This window comes from Aulonocara sp. 'chitande type north' Nkhata Bay, linkage group LG3 (genome assembly GCF_057382095.1).
Source record: "Aulonocara sp. 'chitande type north' Nkhata Bay isolate Kocher_YH1m ecotype deep benthic linkage group LG3, A_spYH_male_GT1.1, whole genome shotgun sequence".
In the NCBI taxonomy this organism is placed as follows: domain Eukaryota; kingdom Metazoa; phylum Chordata; class Actinopteri; order Cichliformes; family Cichlidae; genus Aulonocara; species Aulonocara sp. 'chitande type north' Nkhata Bay.
In genome coordinates, this window is record NC_141346.1 from 102,641 (window position 1) to 112,378 (window position 9,738).

Genomic DNA, 9,738 nt, shown 5'->3' on the forward strand with positions numbered 1-9,738 from the left:
ATGAGTGTCAACAGATCCTTGGACCACCTGATCTAATCCATGGAGGTCCTCCCTTTAACGAATGAATGGAGCCTTTCACCTTTTTGATCAAGCTAGGCGAGTGGCTCCAGCAGATCCTGGGAACAACATCTGAGATCTCTGTCCAGAAGAGCGCAGTCCTGGGAACAGCTAAGATACTCAAGCTCCCAGGCGTCTGGTAGAGGACCTGAGCTTGAAGGATTGACCGCCCACAGGGGCGAGTGGGGAATTATATATATATATATATATATATATATATATATATATATATAGACCTGAAATCAGCCAATTGTGATAAAGAGGACTTTACTGACTTTCATTGATTGAACTGTATTTACTTTGCAGTCCATTATTCTCTCTATTTATATTTATCGTTTTCAGAAATTTATTTTAATGATTTGATAATAAAACCAACACCTTAATGATACTGCATTATATTATTGTAACTGGAAACCTAAAAACACATGACAGGCAAACTATTTACAAGAAAACATCACTTTTCATTTTCATTTTCATTTCTGCTGAAACACGTGCGAGCCATTGAAGGTATTTTTACTCATGCACAAGCATTAATATGATAATAAATACCAACACCTTAATGATACTGCATTATATTATTGTAACTGGAAACCTAAAAACACATGACAGGCAAACTATTTACAAGAAAACATCACTTTTCATTTTCATTTTCATTTCTGCTGAAACACGTGCGAGCCATTGAAGGTATTTTTACTCATGCACAAGCATTAATATAATTGTCTCACTACCCTGTTTGATCACTGTTAAGATTCAAGAATTGAGAAAGGGTACAAGAGGTGATCGAAAAATAACCACACTGGTCCGGCCGGGTGAAGTCAAACGAAGATTTTAATTCACACGTGGGAAGATCACTGGAAACAGCAATTGATCTTCGACTTACTAAGGCACAAACAATTATTTTATAACATCAGGGTTTGTTTACTGACGCCCCTTCATGCGTCACCGGTACATTTTATACATAGATCAGATCAACATCATCATGACTTTTCACCCAGAAAATCATCTTCTATTTTCATAGCTTGGTACTTTCCGTTCTTATCTTAAAATGAATTGTTCCTCTTTCTTGTCTAGACATAACTGATCTCCCCTCTAAATAAATCTTAACTAATGTGTGTGTACGTGTTGACCTCACATGCTCTTTGTGTCACCTCTTCACCTCCTACTGTCTGTGTCTCGTCCTCAAATGCTCTTTCTCAATTCACCTGTTGCACCTCTGACCTCTCACTAGACCAGAAGCTCACTGAGACTATGTGTATGTCTTCTACTAAATAAATGTTTTAACCAAGAACCTCTACTAAAACCTTAATATAAAATGACCTGATATAAGTGTTTTGTAAGCATGTATTGCAATTCCTTCTATGTTCTAGTTTTCCCTCAGCATGTATCACCTGAACAGTCACGTCAGTGAGGCTTACGACCTTTAAAGAACCTGAACATCAACTCAAATAAGCACAGATATGCAATATGTATAAAATAGTTATAACTGCACCTGAAATACAAAGTTAACATCATCATAAACATCTTAAGGCCATCTTAAAGCTATCTGTTACATTGTTAAAGCAATGATCATACTGCAGATTATATTATGCTGGTCAAATACTTTTCTATTCATCCCCACATCACCAAGAAGTGACACAGTTTTGTAAACGGACTCAGGCGCAGACCAGGAGACCTTTGCAGAAACTGATTTATTTAGTTTATTTACAGTGGTGTCACCGGGTGATTATATATATACAAGGTGCTCGGGGAAGGGGTCCGGGGCTCCAGGGGGGAAGGGTCCAAAACCACACTCTGCTCTTTCAGCCAACAATCCCACTCTTTTCCCACTCTAGTCGCTCCTCTCGCTCACTCGGGGGTACAGGGATGGGTCCGGGGGGAATCTACGCACACACACAGAAAATCCAATTAGCACTGGATCACAAGGAAACTCACAGACTTAGGCAGATTGCTGAAGCACTAACGCTGGTGACTCAATGTTCCAGCGACGAGTAGTGTAGGTCTGCCATCTTAAAAAGCCCTTCTGATTGTAGTAACCAGCGCCAGGTGTGATGATGAGCACAGGTGTGTGGGCCAGGGGCGGAGCCCACAGTGAGCACCGCTGTGGCCGGGGAAAGAGGGAGAGAGAGAGAGAGCACAAGAACAAAACACATGTTGCCTAACACGGAATCAGCCGGTGAGGCACGGGGACCGTGACAAGAAGAGATGAAATCACTCTCAGCACAATGAAAGATATACGTAACACCAAAGAGACGGGAATGTGCAGTATGCAGCAGGCGTGGCTCGGGTTGTTTAAATTTCAATCTTGCGCACTCATCCACACACCTGCTGCAGCTCCAACAGGTCTCTTAACAGGTGAGTAGGCAGAAATATTAGTTTTTTGTTTGTAAAAGATTTCAGAGTACACAATACATGTTTTTTGCGGGGTTTATAACATGTGCTACTACTGTACACTTAACAGAAGTAACAAATGTCACATGTAATAATGTATGATATAAAACAAAAAAGATGTAATCTTGTTTATTATGGTTTATTGGCAAAGTACCTAAACAATAGTCGACTCTATTAGTGCACATTTTTCTTGACTTTGAGTTAAAAAAAAAAATTTTTTTACTACACACTGGGCTTTGGTACAGTCTCACTGTTCATTCACTGTCAGAAAAGAAACTTTCTTCTAATTTCCTAAACAGTATATTGTATTGTTTGTATTTTATTACTATGTACAAGAAGTCAACCAACAAATTGTCATTGCTATCCATACAGCCAAATTAGCAGGCAGACTTCAAAGTTATTATGAAAAGTTTATAACTCTACTTCACCACTCTGATAAATGTAAGATTGAATATCACACTGATTTTTTGTTTTTCCAAATTCTAATGAAAACAGTATTTTCATTGTTTTCTTATATGTTGAAAAAGTTTTTGGTTGTTCAGAGCAAAACTTATTGCAATCGTATGTTAAACAGAAAGTGCTTATCACATGACAGCTGAGAGATTTATGAAGCGCGTTGAGGCGACTTTTGTTGTGATTTGGCGCTATATAAATAAAATTGAATTGAATTTATGAAATGTGGAAACTTTAGAGCTCCCATTTTTCAAGCAATAATTATATGAAATTATATTGTGTATAAACTTAAATGTTGGAAGTAACAGAAGTTGTATACATCTGTCTGTGTGGTTGTTAAAATCTTTTTTGTCAATGAATATATGTTTAAATTATGTACAATATTATCTATTTGGTATATTTTAAAATTAATAGATCATTTACATCCATCTCATCCTCATTTCTCTAGGTGTCTGATTTCAGCACCAGAAGGAATAAAGAAAAAAATATACATTTCATCTCTTGAAGTTTGAACTCATTGCAATGAACCTAAATTCAGCAGAAACTGAGATGGCTGACATCAGCGATGACGTGGAAGCAGAGATTTTATGTAATAACTACTGGAAACTGTGCGTTTCAGACTATGTGAAACAAAACCCAGAGTCCCAAAACACACAGCTGTTCTCACTGTTGGTGTTGTTGAACTCATATCTTCCTAATTCTTACCTCTGTATGGATGAGTGTCAACAGATCCTTGGACCACCTGATCTAATCCATGGAGGTCCTCCCTTTAACGAACGAATGGAGCCTTTCACCTTTTTGATCAGTCCGGTTCCTGAACATGTGACAATAAATCACCCAGTGATTTCACAAAGATCCATGGAGCTGCTGCATGATCTGAAGATTAACAGAAGTACTACAGTGAAAAAATTAATGCACTTACTATGTGGATCTGAGAGTGAACCACGTATTGTCCAATACGTCAAAGATTTGCTAACAAAGAGAGAAATGAGTGAGGATGGTCAAGAGAAATTCTCAAAGTTGATCAGGGATATTTTGAGACGAGAGAGGTTTTACCATGCTGTCTCTGCACTGAAATGTGCATCAGAAAAATTTGAAACAAATCCTATTTTTCCTCAAACTATTTCTCGTCTGTATCAAAAGAAGGATACGACTAAAGCTGAAGAATGGGCGAGAAAGGCGATTGAAAGAGCTCCAAACAACTCTTACATGGCTGACACTCTGGCACAAGTTTATAAGAAACGCTTGATTGGTGCTGGTGAGGGTATATTTAAAAAGGCACGAGAGGCCTTCCAAGCATTTAAAGATGTGGAGAAGAAAGCTGAGAATGAAGCGCTCTCAGAGACAATGGAGGCGGCTGAGGGTGAAAGCAGGTCTGATACCTTCAACAACAGAGGCCGCTTTGGTTTCATTCAAGTGGCAAAGTTAGTTTTTTATCCAGATATAAAAACAAAAGTTGAAGAGGAGTTCAACTTTTTTGAATGGTATCTAACCTACTCCAAACCTGGCATGATTTCTCTGGAGCCCCATTACTTCTGGAAGGATGTTGCACTCTGTTATAAGCACTACACAAACAAAAGAGCAGCAGACTCCACCAGCTTTCCAGGCCTCCTTGATCTGCTGAACCATGGACTTTTCATGTCAAAGGGAAGACGTGCTAGATTTGAGGAACCTGAAAAAACTGTGTCTGATTTAGAATCAATTCAAGAACGTCTGAAGGCTGCATACGAGAAAAATGTTGAAGATATCAAACTAGCAGAGAGCTACATCCTCTCCAACATCCTCTTAAGCAACAAGAAGCCAGATTCTCTAAACCTCAGCCCAGTGAATGAACTGAAAAACATCATTCACACATTCTTGGAAAGAGAAGAAGGAAATAGAAGACCTGAGTTTTATCTTTTGGTGCTGATGTTGTTTTGGCCTGAAAATCAGCTTCAGGTGCCACAAAACAAGAACGATGAAGAAGTCGGACAAAAGGCCACAGAGGACAGTAAGTCAGCAGACTCAGCCTGGGAGGACAAGGACACTGATGAGGAACGAGACAAAGAACCTGGGGAACCTGCACAGCTTCCTGCTGACCTCATGTTTGACATCAACCTGCAACAGTATGTCACATTCATGGAGGAAGCGTTTAAGAAAGCCGACTATGCCAAGTACCTGCGAGGACGTTACTTGTTGCCATTGTTTTTTCTGGGAAAAGGCTCCGGACTGAGCAAATGGATCCACAGATCCATGCTGGATGCAATAGTGGAGGAGAAGGTGGATGCTGAGTTAAAGGATAAACAAAATAAAAAGGAGAAGATGAGGCGGATCAATCATCTGTGGCTCAGAGGGAAAGTGTGGCACATTACAGATATCAGAGATATCCTACTTCCGGTCCAGATCGAGCCGCATTCTTCTGCAGAGTCACAGGAGCTTGAAGAACAGGAAGTGTGTGTTTGTGTAGGAGACCAGAAAATAAAGGCAAGAACAGAAGCTCAACCACCTGAAGCAACGCTGCCAACAAGGCTGTTCTACTTGGGCTTCACCATTCAGGGTCCTGTTGTCTTTGAAGTTGGAGTCCTTAACTCTGAGAGTGACCGTCAGTGAACTCTATTATGGACAATTACTTTACTGAGTTTACTGTAAAAAACAGTAAAAGTAAAGCATGAGTCATACCTGAAAAATCTCAGATGATTGCATGTGTAGATAAAGAAGAAATATTAATATTAAAATAACAGTAATTTTTAAAAATGTATTTCTCAGTTAGCTGAAAAGCGTTTTGATACCTAATTTAAGTTTTTGTTTCGCCAGTTATGATGTTGTTTGAATCTGTATTTTCCTACATTTGATGAATTTCAGGTTTCATTAATGCAACATATTTGTGACTGTAATCACTGCATTAAAAATGTTTTTGTAAATGTAATAAAAATATGTACACTTGAACATGAACAGGGATTATCTCCATGTCGTTTTTCAGATTTCAGCTACAGATGTGCACGAAGTGATTTTAACCAAGTTCACCATCATAATAAATGAATAAAAAAAACTTTTATTGTCATAGGTCGTTGACCCAGCATTTTGTGTTTCCTTTTGGTTTCATCTCGTGTTTTGTGTTAATTCTTATTTTGTATTAGTTCTTAGGGTTTGGTTCTTGTGTTTATTGCTTCAGTGTTTTATCAGCCCTAACTGTGTCTGTCCTCTGTGCTCTGTTTGTGCTCCCGAATTTGTGTTGTAAAACAGTGTGTGTTTCCTATTTTACTTTGTAGGTCTGTGTCTCTTCTTGTGAATTAGGTTGAGTTGTGCTCCCCTTCTGTGTGTCATTCCCTCATTACCTTGTGTGTATTTATAGTATGTGTCTGCCTGTGCTCCTGGTCGCGTCGTCTGTCAGTGTCAATCAGTGTTTCTCTTCATCTGTCATCTCTGTGTATCTCCTGCTGTCCTTATGTTTTCAGGTCTGTTTGTTAGTTTTCCCAGTTTAGGTTTATGTTCAGTTCTGCCCTCACCTTGGTTATGGTTCACTGTAAATAAAACTCACTTGCACCTCCGCCGCTTTCTGCTATTTGGATCCTCCTTCTCACCTCCACACGACTGCTGCCCCAGCCGTGACATTTATATGCTGTTATATTTTATTTATATGTCAGAAGTTTCAAGTCATTGGCAGCTGGTAAAAAGACTCTAAGTCTAATCTGACTGTCATCCATGATGACTGCAGTTTAGTCACCACACCAACAACTTTAAAATGAAACATTTAAAATCTTGCAGTCAAATTAGGTGGAGAGGGGCACATTCTCAAATGCTTCTTTATTCTCAGGCCACAAAAGGAGTCCACAAAATTCCATCATTAAATGGTTTACTGTTTTTTGGGATTTTGTGGGAAATCACAAACGTCACTGTTCCTTTCCCCGGATGTGTGAAGCTTTGTAGTCCGTCAAGTTCTCATGTTTCGCTGCGTTTTTACTCTTGTACATGTGATTCAAACTGTAATCCTTAAACACAGCAATCTGCTCTCTATAAAATAAACACATGGCTATGTCAGTTAAATTTGTAAAAAAAAAAAAAAAATGCTGTCAAGATAGCGCCTATTTGCAAAAGTGCTTCATTGTTTCTGGAAATGCCGCTGCCAGCTCACCTTGCAAGTTGGAATGGAATGCACAGCTCTCAGTATAAACCCAGCTGGCTGTCGCCTCTCTGAGGCTGAACGCCAGACTTAATATACTTTCATATCAGGTCTTTGTTTCCTTTATAAAGGCAGTTGAATATGCTGCTGGCTATCGGCCCTATCCAGGGTATGTTTCTGGTATCTGGGCTCACCCACCCTAACACCAGGACCTTGATAAATGCTTGCACAAAGTGGGTTTTCAACTCAAGTAAACCCAGGGTTTCCCAGCGAATTCACACGAAAAGGGTGTTGACAGCATCAAACTAATCTACGAATCTAATCCATGGGTCATATGCCAGATGAGAGTACAATAATAGATTCTCTGAATCTATTATTGTACGATCTACTGTATAATTTAAATCGCCTTGAGGTGACCATTGTTGTGATTTGGCTCTATGTAAATAAAATTGAATTTAATTGAAGCAGAACAGCATTTATACACAAAAATCAACAAATGAATACACACACATTCCTGTACCAATGATACCAATGATTAGTTATTAATTAACATTAACAGTAATTCAGTGGCCAACTTACCAACACTCAGGTCAGTGGCTCAGAGTTTAGTGACCCATATACATTGTTATTGGCTCGTGAAAAAGCTTTAATATTTTATATTTTTAAATATTCATGCAATTTAATCAGTGTTGGGACTAACGCGTTATTAAGTAACGCGTTACAGTAACTACGTTATTATTGTGGTAACGAGCACGGTAACTAGTTATTATGCCAAAATCAGGAACGCGTTAGTCGTTACTGGGATTTAGATAGGGTCGTTACTCGTTACTTCGTGTGGTGGCTATCGCATAGATTCAGTAACATTAGCAAGTGGTGGAAGCCAGCAGGTGGATGAAGGAAAAGGGAGGCAAGAGGAGAGACCCGAGGCGGCCGCCGGTCCAAGTGTGAACTGAACTTCAGGTAAGAAGTTATGACCTGCAGTCTCTCTGGGTCAGATATAAATCAAGTTTAGGTGGAGTTTATTTTCGTTATTCTGACTTTTTCCGTACTGCGTGCTAGCTAGCATGACGGAGTTTCTATACAGCTGGGTGGGTGCTATGAAGTTAATGATGTTTAACTTTATTTTGATCATAAGTTATTAGAGTTGCCAACCGTCCTGTCTGGTATTCAGAGAAAATATTAAGCGTTTCTTATTGAGGTGAAAAGGAACAGTTTGCCCCGTAATTCAGTTACAATGAAAAAGGCACAAAGCTGGAGTTATTCTGTGTCTTTGCTGCACAGCTGCCTCTTCTTCTCTCATCCTCTCAACCTCCCTCTCCCGTTTCTACTTCAATCATGAAAACTGATCAGTGATCAGCTGATCGGCTCTCTTGTTTGTTTATCGCTCACTTTGCGCCGAAAGAGGAAACCAGTGGATGTCGTGCTAAACAACAGCAGCACGTTTGATCAGCTGTTGTTAGAATTTATTTAATATTAATTTCTAGTATCAGCTGATGTTTGCTGGAGCCACAGCTGCAAAAAAGCTGCTGGTCATGATATGGTTTGGTTATCTGGTGAGAGGGAAACATGAAGATGAAACCAGGAGATGTCCTTACTGAATCATCAGAGCTGAGCAGGTGATGGAGAAACAGGTTTACCTTTTAGGTGACATGAATGAGTTGAAGGGAAGTTATGAACTGTTTCTGAGAGACAAATAACACCAGGATCCTTTTTTAGGTAGCTGACAGCTGGTAACTGTGCAGGTGTGGATCTAGCATGTGTTGCCAGGGGGCCAGGTAGGGCATTAACAGGGAGAGGAGGGCACAAAGAAATACTTTTCTTTCTTATTCTCATTTAAAATGTCTCGCTTTTAAAAAATAATTATCTGAATCTTACAACAAACGATTGATAGATTGATGCATATATACCATCAAAACAGTGTACATCACTGTCACAACAGTGTTTATTTTCATTCAAAGGCTTTATGATTTTTCCTATAATGGGCCGATTTTTTGTCCCAGTCCAGCTCTGTATGCAGCTCATCTGCAGTCTGGTGTTACCTACATCTTCCTATTGAGAAGGCAGAATTTCCGAGTTCTGAGTACAATCGAAAGCACCACGACTGCAGTTTTTGTGTTGGATGTAAAAGGCGCACATGACTCTGTGACGTAGGCTAGAATCATGGCAGCAGTCAATGACGGTCCAGGCGTGGGATTTCTCTCGTGGAAATATGCACATTATCTTTTCCTTTCTATTGGTAGGTGGCACAGTGCACTTGTGGCAAGTAAGCAAGCTAGAAGACTGGCAACGTTATGGAAGAAACACATTAACAAGCGAATTCTGAGTAAAACCAAAGTTACTTTCCCTAGTAACTAGTTACTTTGAAAGTAACGAGTAACTTGAAGTAACTGAGTTACTTTTGAGAGAAGTAACTAGTAATGTAACTAAGTTACTATTTTAAAGTAACTTACCCAACACTGAATTTAATTGATACAACTTTTAATATTTTTTCACTTTCAATCTTAAAAATGTGAAGAAAGTCTTGAAATTAATGTGGTGTGGTACAAACCATCCGCTCCTTTAGACCGCTGTTTGCTGCAGGTATTGATTTCATGGAAAATAGTATGTGCTTCCCTCTTGTGGCGATGCCACGAAATTACATCTACATAATCCCAAATAAAAAACTGTGAATTAGTGCAATAAAGCGAAGCCTTTTACACCAATAATTTCTTCAAACAAATTACTACGGTGACCATACATTT

General features: G+C 39.2%; 1 protein-coding gene across 1 annotated transcript; it reads left to right on the forward strand.

Moving 5' to 3' along the window:
• Positions 1-2,218: 2,218 nt before the first annotated feature.
• On the forward strand, positions 2,219-5,891 carry LOC147333331 (sterile alpha motif domain-containing protein 9-like). Its single transcript, XM_086266410.1, has 2 exons — positions 2,219-2,409; positions 3,347-5,891. The coding sequence occupies exon 2, from the start codon at positions 3,421-3,423 to the stop codon at positions 5,485-5,487; it is 2,067 nt and encodes a 688-aa protein (XP_086122536.1). The 5' UTR covers positions 2,219-2,409; positions 3,347-3,420; the 3' UTR covers positions 5,488-5,891.
• The last annotated feature ends 3,847 nt before the right edge of the window (positions 5,892-9,738 follow it).